Source organism: Meriones unguiculatus, chromosome 4 (assembly GCF_030254825.1).
Source record: "Meriones unguiculatus strain TT.TT164.6M chromosome 4, Bangor_MerUng_6.1, whole genome shotgun sequence".
Classification (NCBI taxonomy): domain Eukaryota; kingdom Metazoa; phylum Chordata; class Mammalia; order Rodentia; family Muridae; genus Meriones; species Meriones unguiculatus.
Genome location: NC_083352.1, coordinates 120,539,849 through 120,557,780, shown reverse-complemented (window position 1 = coordinate 120,557,780; position 17,932 = coordinate 120,539,849). Strand labels below are relative to the sequence as shown.

General features: G+C 50.1%; 1 protein-coding gene across 1 annotated transcript; it reads left to right on the top strand.

The window, feature by feature from the left end:
- The first annotated feature begins 716 nt into the window (after window positions 1-716).
- On the top strand, window positions 717-17,213 carry Actr5 (actin related protein 5). Its single transcript, XM_021663792.2, has 9 exons — window positions 717-1,314; window positions 2,103-2,332; window positions 4,009-4,178; window positions 8,339-8,556; window positions 9,187-9,369; window positions 12,281-12,397; window positions 13,022-13,161; window positions 14,837-14,969; window positions 16,643-17,213. The coding sequence occupies exons 1-9, from the start codon at window positions 940-942 to the stop codon at window positions 16,898-16,900; spliced, it is 1,824 nt and encodes a 607-aa protein (XP_021519467.1). The 5' UTR covers window positions 717-939; the 3' UTR covers window positions 16,901-17,213.
- The last annotated feature ends 719 nt before the right edge of the window (window positions 17,214-17,932 follow it).

The window sequence follows — 17,932 nt, the reverse complement described above, 5'->3', positions numbered from 1 at the left end:
ATTAGAGATTTCCTGAGAGGACAGCCCGTGGGAATTGAAAAAATATATTTGTGGATTTTGTTCAGTAATACACATACTGAAACGTGCACTCTTTTGATTTTGTTTTTTGACACAGGGTTTCTTTGTGAGTAGCTCTGGCTGTCCTGGAACTCGCTTTGTAGACCAGGCTGGCCTTGAGCCCAGTGATCCGCCTGCCTCTGCCTCCCAAGGGCTGGGATTAAAGGAGTGTGCCACCACGCTCGGCTGAATGTACTCAAGTAAACAGCTTGATGAATTTTTCCAAGGTCAATGAATGTGTATACTGAGCCGCTACGCCCAGAAACTAAGTTGGTTAGTACCCCAGAGTCCTGCAGTTTGACTCAGCCTTTGAACGTCCTGAGTTCAAACGTCCCTGGAACCTATTGGGTGAAGATAACCGACTTCCACACGTGCATCTTGGCACGCTCCCACACCCATCATGCAGTAAATAAATGAACAGAAAAAGAAGAGTCAAAGCGGAAGGACATTAGCTTCACGTGGTCACAAAACTAAGAACTAGATCTCCAAGGTGAGGTATAGACAAGCAGAGACCAAACCGGGCTAGGAGACAGGGCGGGGCGGAGTCCAGCCCGGTGGGGGTGGAGCCTTTGGGCCGCCAGTTAGCGGGGGGCGGGGCTTCGTGGCCTCGCTCCCGGCACAGAACTGGGGGTGGGGCTCCTGCCCAGCCAGTTAGCGCGAAGAGGCGTGGCCACACGGAGGCTGTTGGGGACCGGCTAGAGCAGCCTTAGGACGCCCGGCGGGGCCTAGAAACCCACCCCGGGAGCACCGGGAGCGAATCGGGTGCGGAAACCAAGTCCTCGGGTAAGGAGGAGGCTTCCAGACGCTTTAGGGCTCCCGGACTTAGACCCGACCGTGTCTTCGTGACGCACGCGGCGTCGGGGCGGGGCGGCGCCAGCCAAGATGGAGACGAATGTGTTCCGCTTCCGAGATGCACGCGCCGCTCCGGATTCCGTGCTGGAAGCCGGGCCGGTGGCCTTCGGCTCGCAGCCGGTGCCGCTGGTGCTGGACAACGGGTCCTTCCAGGCTCGGGCCGGGTGGGCGTGCCCCGGGCCGGATCCGGGCCCCGAGCCGCGCCTGCAGTTCCGCGCCGTGTGCGCTCGCGGCCGTGGCGGGGCGCGCGGCGGGCCGGGGCCGCAGGTGGGCAACGCACTGGGCAGCCTGGAGCCTCTGCGCTGGATGCTGCGCTCGCCCTTCGATCGCAACGTACCGGTCAACCTGGAACTCCAGGAACTGCTGCTGGACTACAGCTTCCAGCACCTGGGCGTCTCGTCGCAGGTGAGGCCGGGCGGGGCGGGGCGCACTCAGTTTCAGCCGTCACTCCAGGCAGTCGAGAACTAAGCTCCTCAAGTGTGTCTGCCTGCCCTATGCTAGGAGCTGCGATGTCTTCATCTTCCGTAGGGTACGCTGCCATGGTAACAAGGGGCCAGTTTGCAATAATCCAAGTGAGATCCGATCCTGCAAGTATTTTGAAGACAGAACCAACGTGGTTTATTAACAGTTTGGCCAATTGAGCCGGGCGTGGTGGCACACCCCTTTAATCCCAGCACTCCAAAGCCAGAAGCAGGGAGATCTCTGTGAGTTCTAGGCCAACCTGGTCTACAGAGTGAGTTCCAGAACAGACAGGACTGTTGCAGAGAAACCCTATGGTAGAAAACAAAACAGACAGACAAAAAGCTTGAATTAACCATGTGATAATGCTTTCCAAAATATCATCCAGTAGAGGGGAAATGTATGTTTTAAAATTGCTTTCGATCACCCTTTTAAAGATTTATTATTTCAGAGTTATATGTATGGACGTGTTTGTGTACTAGACAATAGGTACTTTAGGCCTGAGGTCTGCTGCTGGAGGTAGTTATGAGCAGACCCGAAGAGGGTGCTGGGAAAGACTTGGTTCCTCAGCCGTAATGCTCTCTCTCCAGCTCTTCCCTGCCCCACCCCCCAGTCAGGTTTTTAATTAGAGATCAGAAGCAAATTCAGCCCTGCAATAAGGATTTGGGGTTGTTTTTCTGTTTCATGCATGTTTTGTTTTCATTCATCTTATTTGTGCTTTTCTTTCAAAGTAGGGCTGCGTTGATCACCCCATAGTTCTGACAGAGGCCGTGTGCAACCCACTCTATTCCCGCCAAATGATGTCGGAGCTCCTTTTTGAATGCTACAGGATTCCTAAGGTTGCCTATGGGATAGACAGCCTGTTCAGTTTCTACCACAACATGCCCAAGAACGCCCTTTCCAGTGGCCTCATCATTTCATCTGGCTACCAGTGCACACACATTTTACCCATCTTAGAAGGAAGGTGAGTTCTGCTTGTGACTGGCATTTGAGAAGCATTGTTTAGGACTTATGGAATGCAAAGGTGCCTATTGGAAATGTCTAAAGTTCCAGATAATGGGCTGAGCTGGGTCTAGCTCAGACATACATCAGCTTGTGACTTTGCACGTCATTTTACCGATCTTTTGGGCCCTCCTGGAGGGAGTTCAAGTTGATCTTGAATCTAATTGACAGTTATAAAATTTTATAATTCTGATTTATGGGGGAATTGTTAACATAGTACCTGCCCCTCGAAGACTTTTAGTAAACATGTTTAATAAGTCATTTGACTATATTTATTTCCCTTTTTAAAAAAAATCTTTACTATTTCTGTGTGTGAGCGTGAGTGCGCATGCGCCTACGTGTGTGTGTGTGTGTGTGTGTGTGTGTGTGTGTGTGTGTGTCTGTCTGTGTGTCTGTCTGTCTGTATCTACTTTAGAGTGCTTGGCAGGAATCTGGAAGTCAGAGGATGGTATAAGGACGTTGGGTCAGGGTGGGCAGGGGTGGTGCACGCCTTTAATCCCAGCAGAGGCAGGCAGATCTCTGTGAGTTCAAGGCCAGCCTGGTCTTAGAGTGAGTCAGGATAGACATGGCTACACAAAGAAACCTTGTCTTGAAAAACAAACAACAACAACAGAAAAAAAGACATCAGGTCATTCCACTCTATGGGTCCCAGAGATTGAACTCAAAGACCTCAGTCTTGACAGAACGCCTTTACCCTCTGAGCCATTTCTCTTTCTCTGGCTTGAATGTATTTAATTTAGATCATCTTAGTATTCTGGAATAATTTTTTAATTAAGATTGTTTTTTGCATTGCAAGCTCATATGGTCCCTACTTTTATTTTCAGTTATGTTGCCTAACACATACTGGGCAATAATGGAATTGAATCAGAGACAGAGATAGTTTTAGTCCGTTCCTGTCTCAGAGTTTAGTCTTGTTTTTCACGTGTGATAAAGCTAGCAGTGAGCCCTTGAAGGTTCCTCACATTGCTCGAAGAGGCATGTGCCACAGTCAGGAGCCCCGGCTCTGCAGCTGGACGCCTGTATTTGCAGTCCTGCTAAGACGAGGCTCTGGCCCCTCCGGTAGCCAGCATGTGTGTGATGATGCATCCAATTGTGGAGGGAAGCAGTTCTCCGCAAGCTTGAGCAAGTAGACCTTGGAACTGGCATGCTTGACCATTTTCCCTATTATTTCCAGGCTACTTGACCCTAGGACCCTCAGGAAGTACAGGCTGGTCACATGACAGTTTGGCTTTGGGGAGTGTGTGCATCCTGTTGAACTGTCTTTTTTTCTTGGTGTTTTTGTTTTTCTGAGATAGGGTCTGTCTATATAGACTCACTATATAGACCTCTGCCTGACCTCTGCCTGTGTCTGCCTTCCAGGTGCTCCCATTATAGGCATGTACCACTGCTGGTCTGAACCTTTTTACCTCCAGCCAGAAGTTGAGGGCCATTTGTCTGGTTGTGCAGTAGGACTTCTGGCCTTGGCTAAGAGGTTTCACCAAGGGGGTCTTGCCGATGTAGGGTATTAGGTGGGCCCACCCCCCACTAGTCTGCTTCTCTGTCTGCATTAAATTCTCCACAGCTTTCCCCAAGGCGCCCCACATTTTGTCCTTTATGCTGCACAGAATCTCAGTGTTGTCCTTTACTGCTCTGGCGTAGGCTGGATGCCAAAAACTGCAAACGCATCAATCTTGGAGGAAGTCAGGCGGCTGGCTACCTGCAGCGGCTGCTCCAGCTGAAGTATCCGGGGCATCTGGCCGCCATCACGCTCAGCCGAATGGAGGAAATCCTGCAGGAGCACAGCTACATTGCTGAGGACTACGGGGCAGGTGATTCAGGGGGCCTTGGTACGAGTGTGACCCTTGTTTGCTCAGCACCCTTCTCCCCTTTTGGTGCTCACTCTGTGAGATTATTCAGCAAACTAATTGTCATAAACAGGTTCCCGTCACACATGGTAACTTGTGCCTCCAGAACAACTTCCAGCTAGGTTTTTGTTTTTGTTTTTTTTTAAAGATAACATTTTTTTTTGCCAGGCAGTGCTTGTGCACACCTTAAATTCCAGTGCTGGGGAGGAGGCTGAGGTAGGCGGACCTCTGAGTTCAAGGTCAAACTGGTCTACAGAGTTCCAGGACAGCCAGAGCTACACAGAGAAACTATGTCTCAAAAATAAACAAACAAAACCTTTGAGACCAATTGAAATGGCTTTATATTACATCCTTAGAGTGATGTCAGGATACTTAGTTTTTCAGCGTATTTTGAGCTTTTGTTTTTGAGTCAGAGCCTCCTTATAAAGCCTGGTCTGCTCCATCTCCATTTAGCCCCTCATCTTCCATCTTCCTGCCTTGGCCTCTGAGTATCTTGAACTTTTAGTTGTAGTTTACATTGATGTTCTTTTGGTTAATGTTCCTTATTACCCAACCGTGATGAAAATAATGTCTTCCTTACAAATGCAAATAATTCAGATAAAACCCAAGAACTATGGTCAATACTATTAGACAGCTCTTTCCCACAGTGTGTGACTGGGTTTTCTTGTGGTCATTAAAGGTACTGGCCTTTAGCTGACTGCTTCTGAGCTTTGGAAGGACAAAGTAGTATAATGCCTTTATTTGCTCTTTAGTCTTTCAACAGAAAGCTTCTTTAGTGTACTGCAAGGACAGGGTGCTAGAAGGTAATGAAGACTGTACCCACATGTCCTATCTTTGGGGGAAAAAGGGCCTGTGAGATGGCTCAGCAGGCACATGGTCTTGCTTCTAGAACCCACATGCTGGAAAGAGCAAACCAACTTTAGCAAGTTGTCCTCTGACTTCATATGTAGCCCATGGTATGCACATAAGCACACACACACACACACACACACACACGTGAAAGAAAAAAAAATGATTGAAGCTGAGGTTGTAGCTCAGATGGTAGAGTAGTGGCTGCCCTGGGTTCCATCCCCAGCTCCACGTGAGCCAGGTATACCTGACAGACTTCAGTCCCAGAACTTGGGAGGTAGAGGTAGAAGGATCAGAATCCAAGGTTGGTCACCTTTGCCTCACGGTGAATCTGAGGCCTTCAGAGACTGTATGAGACCCTGCTTCGAAGAAACAAACCTGGAGGGCGGAGTAACGGCTCAGAGCACTTGCTGCTTCCGCAGAGGTTCAGTTTGGGGCATCCACTTAGTGGCTTGCTGCCATCCCCAGTTCCAGTTGCAGGGTGTCTGCTGCCTTCCTCTGGCCTCCGTGGGCATCAGGCATGCACAGGTAGGCAGAACACTCATGCAGAAAAAATGTAAATAAGTAATCTCAAAACAGTCACACACAGGTATACTCAAAACCCAACAAAACAAGCAAGCAAAAAATAAGCCCAACTGTGGTAAAAATACAGAACATATAATTTACCGTGTACCTTTTTTTCTTTCTTTCGCTCTCTCTCTTTTTTATTACTTGCTTTTTGGATAGGCTTCCTGTGTAAACCGAGACTGACATCAGACTCCTGGCTCTCCTGCCTTAGCTTCCCAATTGCATGGTTTATTTTAACCCCATTCTGAGTGGTGGTTACAAGCTGTGTCTTCAGAACACCTTTGTTAAGCACCTGTATTTTATGAGGCACAAAGAAGTTGTGGAAATAGACAATTGAGAGAAAATTTGTGGGCTCTCTTTTTTTGGTATACTTTGGTATTAGGTTCATTGTTTGTTTGCTTTTATGAGACAGTCTCACTATGAAATCCTGACTCACAAACGCCTGTAATTCCAGTTCAGGGCATCTGATGCCCTCTTGTGGCTTCCATGAGCATTACATGCATGTGGTACACAGACATATATGCAGGCAAAATACTCCTGCCCATAAAATAAACTAAATAGCATTTAATTCTGTAAATTTCCCTTTTCAGCACTGCCGCAGTATCTGCTTCCCATGGGTTTTGATACATTTTCATTGTTTCTGAGTTTACAAATATTTCCTAACCTCTCCAAGACTGCTTCTTTCAATGATTGTTTAGAAATATGTTGAGATGCCTTTCTGTGATTTATCTCTGGTTTAATTCCGTTGTGGTGAAAGAACTGTGTTTGACGTTGGCTGACCTTGTTTATCGTATGACCCAGCATGTAGTCATCTTCGGCAGATGTTCCTTACACAGTTGAAGGGCACGTGCTCTCCTGGGTAGGTGTGGAAGTATCATTTAGTGTCTGGTGGTGATGATGGTGAGTGCTGCTGTAGCCTTGATCACCTTCTTTCTACTGGTTCTGCTGATAATCAGGACACGCATGCCGCTGTCACCGGGAGTGACTGTGGCTATCCGTATTTCTCCTTTCAGTTCTGTCACGAAGGACAAGACAGAGGTAAACCCTCCATTTCTGAGCTGTGTTTCCTGGCCAGATCTGTCACCCATGCTGTCAGTTTTCTGGCATTGTCTTGTTAGCTGCATGTTTAACACTGTATCTTCTTGTCGGTTGACCTTTTGCCACTGTGTGGCCTTCCTTTTTATTTTAGCAGTGTGTGTACATTCTTGCTTTGAAGACTGCTTGAACATTCAGAGTCACTGTACCAGGGCTAGGGAGATCGAGGCAGAGGCAGATGGATCTCTGACTTTGAGGCTAACCTGGTCTGTTAAGTTCCAGGCTAGCCAGGGATCCATAGTGAGACCTGTCTCAAGAAAAGAAAAGAGTTAGCCCAAGCTTTCTTTAATACAATTTACATTGGCATATCGTTCTATTTGTTTATTTAGCAATAGGGTCTCATGTGGCTCAGGCTAGCCTCCAAATTCGCTGGATATCTGCGGATAACCTTAAACTCCTAATTCTCCTGCTTCTACTCCAGTGCTTAGAAGGACAGGCCCTGCCACTCTTGACTGGCATCCCTTTACCTCTAATCCACTTTGCCTCTGTAATTAAGGTGCATTTACAGTTGTTGAGTTATAATAAATGTTTATTACTCTCATTCCACTGGGGATGGCAGTCAGGCCTTGTGCTCCTCAGCAGCATCCTGTGCGTACTGAGACCATGTATTTGTGTTTGAATTTAGAACTGCTATTTTATTTATTTTTTTCCCTTTTTTCTTGCCTTTTTTGGGTTTATTTTGAGGCAAGGTATTGCTTGATGTTGGTCATAGGTATTGGAGTAGAGAGTAAAGCTCTCTAGAGAGAAAAGCTCGCCAAGATGCTAAGCCTTCATTTTCTGCAGGAGCAGAGGGGGAAGACTAACATCCAGCTAGCTCGCTCCATTTACTTTATTCAAACATCTACAAGGTTATTTGGGGCTGAGAAAGGGCCCAGCTACTGAAGTTCTCTTGTTCTTGCTGCCTGCGAGGGCAGACGACCCGTACAGATCTCTAGCCGTAATCAAAAGAGCTCCAGGTTTGCCAGGTTTGCAAACTCACACAGCACCAGGTACAGATTTTCCAGAGAGACGACATTTCTTCGAGGTTCAGACAGTCCCCAAACAAATTCTCTGGCTTCTACTGACTGACCCAAACATAGCAAAGGCTTTGCTGAATCATTTCTCTCAAAGCCAGAGAGAGAGGCTTTACCCTCCATCTCACTGCAGCAGGTTCTCACTCTGTGCTGTGGCTGGCTCGGGCTCGCTGTCTACTCCAAGCTTGCCTTGAACTGCGAGATCCCGGAACCAATACGTGGGGTTAAGGGTGAGCATCACCACGCTCAGCTAGACTTCTTTAGATTCCATTTCATTTTTTCTGTTTTTTCCCTCCCCTTGTGCCTGGATTGTTTAGGTGATTACTAGGAAATACAGCAAAGTGTAGCTTTTCCTCATCTGTGCAGATTCGGTGTTGATCACTTCAAGGTGGCAATGTGATTTTCAGTTCAGGTTATCAAACCTGTTTTTCCTTCACTCTGGCTGTTCCAGCTTCCTTGTGTGATTTCTCTCTGGAGCCTGTTGGAGCAGGTCTGTGATGCCTGGGTTCTGAGTGTGATCACGTGTGCCTAGCATCGACCCTCTGCCTTGCTGCTCACAAGGCTTTCACTCTCTAACGCCCCCAAACTGTTTCTTTGAAGAGTTGCAGAAGTGGCGATGTCCTGATTACTATGAGAACAATGTCCACAAGATGCAGCTCCCCTTCTCCAGCAAGCTCCTGGGTAGCACGCTGACGGCGGAGGAGAAGCAGGAGCGGCGACAGCAGCAGCTTCGAAGGCTGCAAGAGCTCAACGCCCGGCGGCGGGAGGAGAAGCTGCAGCTGGATCAGGAGCGGCTGGAGCGGCTGCTGTATGTGCAGGTGACCGCAGCGTGGTGCTTGCCCCCCCCACCCCCGCGTTCCTCTGCCTGGTGCTTCCAGGAAGTGGCCCTCCCCTCTGGTTCCCTTGGCTATAACACGCATTGGCTGGCAAGTAACCTTAGGAATCGGGGTCCAGAGACCAGACTCATCGAGATGATTGGTGATTAGCAGCAGGCGTCCGTAGAGCGCCGTGGACGCCAGCTCTATTTATTGGCTTATTTTGTTGTTTTTGAACTTTTCCACTAAGTGCAGCGTGCGCGGTGCACAGATCTTAGGATAGGCCTCTCAGTGAGTGCCACAAGTGACAGGAGTACATGTCCCTGCTGTCAGGCAGCATCGCCACCACATCTTAGTGACTCCTTCCCACTCAAAAGTGGCGGCATCGTGATGTCTGTTACCGCAGATTAGTCTTGCCGAGTTAGATGGTGCTGAGCCCCGTATGTGATGCTAGCTGGCCCAGAGTTGGAGAGGAGGGCCAGTGTGACTCTGTGGTAGGAGCTGGGGGCTGAATCGGGAACCCTGAGGGCCTCTTCCCTGACCCCGCTTGTCTCTGCTGGCTTTTGAGCTCCTTTCCCCTTGATGATGGCCCAGCCTGTCTCTGAGAGTAGGCTGTGACTGCTCTGGTTTCAGGAGCTCCTCGAGGATGGCCAGATGGATCAGTTCCACAAAGCTCTGATAGAGCTGAACATGGACTCCCCGGAAGAACTGCAGTCCTACATACAGAAGCTCACCTTGGCAGTGGAGCAGGCTAAACAGAAAATCCTGCAGGCTGAAGCCAACCTGGAGGTGGATGTGGTGGACAGCAAGCCAGAGGTGCCTGGAGCCAGGGGAGGGAAACCCTGGGTCCTTAGCTTGATGACAAGTGCCTTTCTCACTGAGCCATCTTTCCAGCCTTCAACTTCCTCTTTTTGAGACCCAGTTTCATACAGCAGCTTAGGCTGGCCTTGAACCCAGTATGTAGCCATGAATGACCTTGAACTTCTGATCCACCTGCTTCTACCTCCCCAGCGCTGGGATTTTAAGTGTGTGCTGCAACCATGTATGACTGACATGCTGGGAGTTGTCCCGGGCAGCTCGATGAATGCTAGGCATGCACTCTGTCAACCAAGCTCTCTCTCCAGCCCTCTAGTCAGCTTGCTTTAAACTCTTTATTTCCGGCGTTTGGGGATGATAGGTGCAGTGAAAAGGTCACGGTCAGTGCGATTGATGCTAGGTATGGGGTAGCGCTCATCAGTGACGTCACAGCTGTTTGAGTCAGTGTGGAGCTTGCTCTTGGAGTGCAGGCTCACAGCTGGAGCTTCACCACAGAGGCAGTCTCAGCCTCCAGTGACTGCTTTTCAAACCTTTTCTGCTTAGGACCCCAATGAACACAGAGACGTGTTCCCCAGTGTGTAGGTGCAGTGCTGCTGTTTACTGAATGAAAGCACAGCCGCACACCGGCGAGAAGGATGTCTTCATTTTGACGTAAGAGTTGAATCCTGGCCGAGTGTGGATACCGTGGGACGCAGAGGAACTGCAGTAGCTCTGTGGTTCCTCGTTGATCAGTGCTCGAATTATACAGCGGTCGGTGTTGAGAACTTTACCTTGCATAAGCGTGGGACTAGGTGTGATCTGTATATTCGTGTATATGTTTATGTATATACATGCTCTGGTTACCTCAGTCTAGGAAAGAAGGGACCTCTGCTCCCCTCACTGTCACCAGGCACCCTAGACCAGCTTCCACTGAATCCCTGGGCATTTTCATTTGCTTTTCCAGGCTTCATGCAATGTTCAGACCGGAGCTGGCTTTCTGGAACTCAGAACCGTATTGTCTGTTGAACATTGATCCATTAAGATGCTCTTTTTGGTTCTCTGAGACACAGTGTTTCTCTGTGTAGCTTTGGCTGTTCTGGACTCCCTTTGTAGACCCGGCTGACTTTGAACTCACAGCCCGAGTGCTGGGATTCCAGGTGTGCACCTCCACACCAGGCTCATTAACATATTCTTGAGACATAAAAGTACCAAAACATATTCCTAAGTACATAAAAGGTCTGATGTAGGCGAGGGCTTTTGAATCCAGAGTGAAAACAAGCTGCTGAAGGTGGGATCTGAGGCTGCTAGGGAGCAGCTGGGGCTGCTGGGGAGCAGCTGAAGGTGGGATCTCAGCAGTAGGGAGCTGCTTTTCTCTGTTTCTTTTCCTACATTATGTGCAGATTAATTGTCCATTAGATAGTTACGTGCCAAGCTTTCACCATTTCCTCTGTCTCATCACAGCATTGCCTTACCTTGTCTGTGCTCTGGGGACATGCAGCAGATCTTTGCGGGCTTGGGAAGCTTTAGGTGTATTTCAGAACTTGTTTTAGGAGCCTGGAGACATGGCATTGGCCCCTCAAGCATGAGTGTTGATTTTGGATCCTCAATACTCAGGCAAAAAGCTGGGCATGGTAGAATATGCCTAAAATCCTAGCCCAAGGATCTCAGAGCTCGCTGGCCAGACAGTCTAGCCCAGCCAGTGAGCATCAGGTTCAGGGAGAGACTGTCAGAGAGTTAGGTGGAGGGACGGGAGAGCTGGTTCAGCTGTTTGAGAGCATACACTGCGCGTTCAGAGGACCTGAGTTCATTCATTGTTCAACATCCACACTGGGTGCCTCACAACTACCTCTGTCTCCAGCGTCAGAAACCTGACGCCTCAGGGCTCTTTGGGCAGATGCACGCGCATGCGCACACACACACACACACACACACACACACACACACACAGCCCCACACAGATGTACACACACAGAATTTTTTTATGTATCTGAGTAAGATGGAGAGCAGTAGGGGAAGACACCAGACTTAAGTCTCTCACTGGCCACACGTATGTGCAGTCATCTGTCCATGCATGCATGCCTGCACCCACACACAGGTTGCTCTCTGTATAGCAAGTTTGCTGTAGTACTCTGTTGTTGGACACTGACTGCTGGTGAGTAGAATGAGTTACAGTTCTTCGTCCTGGGGTAAGCTCCGCCATGATACCGGCTAACCTATTTTCCTTTTCAGTATTCCCACCAGTGTAATTCAATTAGAGTGACGTGACTAGGTGTGGGCCCTCTAGAATAGATATGAAACCCAACTGTGGAGTAAAGGCCGAGTTGGTAATGTAGCTGGGAGTTTGAGCCAGCATCCCCTAGTGTCCATTTTTCCTACAGACCTGAAGTGCAGAATTACTCTCATGAGAATGCTGTAGGGGCTAGACTTTGTTAGTTCTCTCTCTCTCTCTCTCTCTCTCCCCCTTTTCTTGAGGCAGGGTCTCACTCGATAGCCCTGGCTGGCTTCGAACTCCACCTGCCTCTGCGTCCTGGATGCTGGGCTTAGGGGTGTATGTCACCACACCTGGGCTTTTTTTTGTTTTTAAGAGTTTGGTGTATGCGTGTGCGTGCTGTAGCGCACAAACATGAAGGTCAGAGGACAACTTTTGACAGTTAACTCTCTCCTTCCCCCATGTAGGTTTCAGGAATTGAACTCAGGTTGTCAGTTTTGCGACAAGCGCTCTCCCCTTTAAGCTGTCTGCCGGTGTCTTTTAGTCTTTACTAAAAGTTGACTCGTGCTGTTCTCCCCCCACCCCCCGTGTGAATTGCTTTTTGGTTTCTGCACGGTGTTTAGAATGTTGGGTGAGACGCCAACATTTTCAGGGTAGAATTGTACTGAGCTTTGCTGGATCAGATCCCCTGGTGCTTGCTCATCTGCTGTGTTCTGTCCTCAGACGCCTGACCTGGAGCAGCTGGAGCCCTCCCTGGAGGATGTGGAGAACATCAATGATTTCGAGCCCTTGTTCTCAGAGGAAACACCTGAAGCAGAGAAGCCTGTCACCACAGTCCAGGTTTGACTACCGCCCCCAAGACCACACATACATTTTGAAGCCGGTTGCATAAGTGACTGGCCCGGTCTTCTTCTCTGGGAGCGTTGGAAGCCCCATTGCGCCTCAGGCAGGGCCACCGCTACTCTCGGCCCCAGCCAGAGGCTCTTCCCCTGGCCGTGGGTTGAGGGGCCGGCACCACCCCGGATGTGAGCGCTGATGGCAGAGGCATCTCCAGACCTGCACGCTGGCTCTCAGGGTCTCCCTTACATTTCAGCCAACATCATCCCTCTGGGCTCCGTGCCCCTGTTGTGATGGTGGCAGCAGGATAAGCTGAGTGGAGCTGAGCCCTTGGTGGGAGGAGGGGCTAAACCAGGGTGGGTAGAGGCAGGGTCTTTCCCTTTGGGCCTCTTCACTGCTGCTCTCCAGAGTCCCCTCCTGTAACTTGGGGCCTGGCACACTGTATGGGGATTTGTCCCTCTGAGCTTGAGCAGAGGTAGAAGGTGGAGCCTCGAAGTGAAGAGAGGTGAAAGGTGGTTCTGTCCTGAACCAGGAAGCTGGGCTGGAGGAAATGTGGTTTGAGAAAACTGACAGCTGAAGGAATTGTCATCATGGTCTAAAAACATCTTTTAAACCTTGGGTTTGAAGCCCGTGTTTAACTTGGCAGCGTATCATCAGCTGTTTGTTGGGACAGAAAGGATTCGTGCTCCTGAGATTATTTTCCAGCCATCTCTCATAGGAGAAGAGCAGGCGGGGATTGCGGAGACCCTTCACTACGTCCTGGACAGGTGAGCGGTGACGCCACCCATCCTCTTGTGAGTCTCTTCCTGGGTGTGCCATGGGAAAGGCCGCTGATGGGCACTGGGGAGGGCTGCAGCTCTCTGCACCGACCTGACCTAGGCCAGCAGGCAGAGCAGGGGCAGGCTCTGTTCATTTGTGAGCTCTGTGGACTTAACCTGTGAGTCTGAGCATCAGGGAATATGCCCCGGCTTTCATATGAAACTTGACATTGCTAAAAGCCAGTGATCATAGCCGGGGGTGGGGTGGGGAGGGTGGGTGGTGGTGGTGCACAGAGGCAGGTGGACTGCTATGAGTTCGAGGCCAGCCTGGTTTACAAAGCGAGTCCAGGACAGCCAAGGCTACACAGAGAAACCCTGTCTCAAAAAAACCAAACAAAACATTGATCATTTATGTATTTTTTGAGTTAGGGTCTCCCTGTATATTCAGTTGCCTTGAACTTGAAGCTCCCAGAGTAGCTGGGATCGTAAATGTACACCACCATACCCAGCAAAACCAGTATTTTTTTAAAATTTTATTTTATTTTTAATTATGGGGACAGTATGAACACACGAATACAGGGACCTCTTGGGTCCCCTGCAAAAGGAGTGCATACTCTTGAAAAAAAAAAAAAGTGTGTGTGTTTGTGTGTATGATTATGAGTGTTTTGCCTGCATGCATGTACATGGACTGTTTGTGTGCCTTGGAAGTTAGAAGAGGGTGCCGAATTCTCTGGAACCGGAGTTACAGATGGTTGTGAGCTACCACGTGAGTGCTGGGACTTGAACGCATGTCCTCTGGAAGAACGACTAGTGTTTGTGGTATGCACTCTTAACCAGTTAGCCATCTTCTCAGCCCCAAGACTACTGATTTTTTTTTTCTTTTCTGTTTTTTTGAGACAGGGTTTCTCTGTGTAGCCCTGGCTGTTCTAGTGCTTATACTCTGTAGAGCAGGCTGCCCTCATGCTCAGAGATCGGCCTGCCTCTGCCTGCTGGGTGCTGGGATTAAAGGTGTGGACCGCCAGCGCCTACTGAGTCTAGTGGGTTTCACATCACTCCCCCAGCACTGCAGTGCTTAGGAAGGACATCCCCATTCTTGCAGGCAGCCGTTTTTCCAGAGCCTACATTTCTCTCTGAATGTGCCTGCCACTCACCCAGGTGTTTCCACCCTGAGTCCTCTTCTCTCCAGTTGGGTGAACGGGGAGAGTGGCCTGCAGCTCTCTGGCTGCTCCTGATGATAACAGGGTGGGGCAGTGGGCATTTGGTCCTAAGCATGGTTGCCATGGTACTCTGGGCTTCCTCATTGTTCAGCACAGGCTCGTCCCTGCTTTCTACAGCTAACTCTCTCCCAAAAGGCACAGCTTTCTCCCTCTCCTTCGTCTCCCTTCTCCACGCAGCCGCTGGGGTTTTCAGCTTGCCTGCCCTCCAGGGTTTTTTTATTTTTATTTTATTTTTCTCCTCAGCTTTAATAAAATGATCCTCCAGCTTTAAAAAAGTATTACAGAAGCAGAAACATTCTAATCTCTGGGCTGCATCCTGTAGAGCTGTGAATGAAAGACAAAAATACTGTTTAGTCCCTTCTAGTTTGTCGTGTAGACACGGATAGGTGCTGCACCCAGAGCTTGCCTTTTCAGGTCTGTCTTCAGTGTGTTCCAGTAGCCAACGCAGAGCATCCATCTTCTCCTAGGTACCCAGAGGCCATTCAGGATACCCTGGTCCAGAACGTTTTCCTGACTGGTGGGAACGTGATGTACCCGGGCATGAAGGCCAGAGTGGAGAAGGAGCTGCTGGAGATGAGGCCCTTCCAGTCCTCCTTCCAGGTACTGACTGCTCTTCCCGCCCACTGTTAGTGATTGGCATCCCGGGGACTGGCTGATTAGTGGTGACTGCCAATGTAAAGGTGTGAATGGCTGGGTTTGGCAATTCCGTCATCTACTGCAGCGGTTCAGTTCTGGCCTTGTCTGTCAGCCTCATTCAACTGATGCAGGATGAGAATCCTGCTTATTTAGTGCTCTGTTTGTCTATTAGTTAACAGTGTTGAACATATTCTGAAATCAAAAGAGTGTCCTTAGCATAAGGGGACTGTCCCTCCCGCAGGCAGAGCATCTGAACATTTCCCCACAGTGCTGTTGTCTCGTTGTGCTTATCTCCCGACATGTCTTCTTATTCTGGTAACCGGGAAGGTGCTTTGATGGCTCTTTTCTGCATAGCTGTTATTTTAGGTCATGCAGGACCAGGAAGGAGCCAGGAGTCATGAGTCATGTGATTAATTTACATTTAGGAAGACGGTATGAGATCAGCCTGAACTAATGAGTGAACTCAAGGCGGCCTAAGTTACATAGACAAATTCTCAAAAAGCTGGGGGTAGGGGGGAGATTTCCCTAGATTAGCAATGCTCGATCAGAGAAGTGGAGGAAGTCCCCGGATGGGCTGAGCATCCAGTGAGGCACACAGGAAGCCATAGCCGTGGCTGTGCGCTTGGAGAAGGTGAAAGGTGCTGTCTGAGCAACTTAGGGCTCCCCCTGGGAGAGTGGGTCACCCCAAGGATCCAGAACCAAATCACAGCCTTAAGGTCACTTGGGAGCTGAAGGACATCGCAGCAGAGTCGAGGAGAGAGGCAGCGAGAGAGGGGGAACAGTAGTGTTGACACCAAGGAGTGGCATTTCAGAGTGTGAGCCTGAGGCCGCCAGGGAAGCAAGATCTCCAATTTGGCAAGCCCAGAAGCCTCCTGTGATGGCTGGGAGAGCCCTGGTTGTAAGAGTGCTGCCCCATACCCCACCCCCACCCTCCTGCTCCATTTTTAGTGGGGAGGACAATGAGTGTCAAGGCAGCAGCCCCTCAGTTTCAAGTCCACAGGCCGAATACAGCCGTGGCTCATGTACGTGTACGGTTTCAGGCTTAGTGTGGAGCCTTTGTCTGGATGCCTGAGGCTCTGAGCGCAGTCTGCCTTATGATACAAACGGGACAAATTGCATTGTTTCTCTTTTGCTTGTTTTTACTGTATTTGTGATTGTTTTACCATACTGTCAGTGGATCTTCGAGCCACTTACGTGCTGTGCAGGTACCCTACCAAGTCAGCCATGTCCCAGACAACTCAAATGAGCCAGAGTAAAAATAGAAAACATTGGAGGGGCTGGAGCGATGGCTCAGTGGTTAGGAGCACTTTCTGCTCTTGCAGACGACCTGGGTTTAATGGTAGCTCACAACTGTCTTGATCTGTAAATCAAGTTCCTGGAGATACACGTTCAACAGACATGTGCATGGTACACAGGCACCTGTTCAGGCACACACACCCACACACAGATCTGCGCGCATGTGAACCCGCCCCTGTGCAACTGTGTGCTCTTCCCAAATGGCTGCTCTCGAAATAGAGGCATCACCTGGGCAGCACCACCTTCTGTGTGTTTCTGAGGCTGCAGAGATGGGGTGTGGCCGAGCCTGTAGAGCCCAGGAAGGAGACCTGTCTTCAGAGTGCCTCTGCTGCTTGTTGCAGGTTCAGCTTGCCTCGAACCCTGTGCTGGATGCCTGGTACGGTGCCCGAGACTGGGCCTTGGACCACCTGGAAGACAGTGGAGCCTGGGTCACCAGGAAGGACTATGAAGAAAAGGGGGGCGAGTACCTCAAGGAGCACTGTGCCTCCAACACCTACGTCCCCATCCGCCTGCCTAAGCAGGCCTCACGTGCCTCAGAGACCCAGACTTCTGGGAGAGGCTCGGGGGCCAGTGGAAGTGCAGCTGGTGAGCAGGCCTAGCAAAGGGCACTCCAAGAGGGCCTGTGCTTCACCCTTGCCATCTACGCAGTATTTGGGACAATTGTCCCATGTCGCTGCCTGTCTACCTTGTCTGGCTGCTGACTGGAGTCCTCCGGGGAGCACGCAGAGAACAGCAGGCGATCTACCTCAGTGAAGCACAGGGTGGCCTCCGGTGGAGACCCACGGGCAAGCTGTGGCCCTGCTCTACTCAGCAAGGAGGGGAGACGGGCAGACCCTGGAAGAGGACAGGCACGGAGTGTTCCTCTTTGCACTTGAAAGCTTTTGTTGTTGCTGTTTTAAAAGCTCGAAAGTTCCCAGTGTGGTGTTCACTCTTCCGCGTGTATCACCGGCCCGTCACTGCCCAGGATGTGCTCAGAGGTGGTGGTGGAGTTATGGGAGTGTCATCCGCTGTGTCTCAGGAGTGGAAAGACACCCGCACCCCGACCCTGTGTCTTTGGGGTACCCAGTCCGAATGGATGGTGGTGCAGCCCAGCCTTTTCACTGCTACCCCACTGGGAACTCTCCCACGTGATGAGGCCTTCCCAGAACTTTTCTGTTTTGTGGATTTGTTGGCACCATGCCCTTTTCAGGCCACTCTGCAGAAGTGATGGAGGGGAGGTCATCCTAAGGACTTTTTGTGTAGCCACCTCTCTTTACAGTATGGTCTTGACAGGTAGGTGCCCTCTTCCTCTCTGGCTGCTTGAGGACTCAGGGTCTCACAGCACAGCTCAGGCTCAGCTCACTCTTCCTGATGATGCACCACACTGAACACCCCCTTTTATAGATTCTTGGTAAGAATTTTAGCTCTCAGACACACACAAGAACTAAGTTCTTTGGCTGCAGAGCTAATGGCAGCGTAGAATCCCTATGTCTAGACCAGTCCTCGGGGTCTAAGACGATGCTAGCCAGAAGGGCCAGTGTAGGTAGGGGGTAGAAGACCCTGACATCTGACCCATGAGCTCCTAAGGCATTTCCTGCTGAGTCGGCCATGCTGGGCCAGGGGCTAATGAGATGGCAGGAAGAATTTGGACC

Coding starts and splice junctions, on each gene's coding strand:
- Actr5 (XM_021663792.2), top strand. CDS start 940: ATGGAGACGAATGTGTTCCGCTTCCGAGATGCACGCGCCGCTCCGGAT. Junction 1,315..2,102: donor ACCTGGGCGTCTCGTCGCAG/GTGAGGCCGGGC, acceptor CTTTCAAAGTAG/GGCTGCGTTGATCACCCCAT. Junction 13,162..14,836: donor CTTCACTACGTCCTGGACAG/GTGAGCGGTGAC, acceptor ATCTTCTCCTAG/GTACCCAGAGGCCATTCAGG.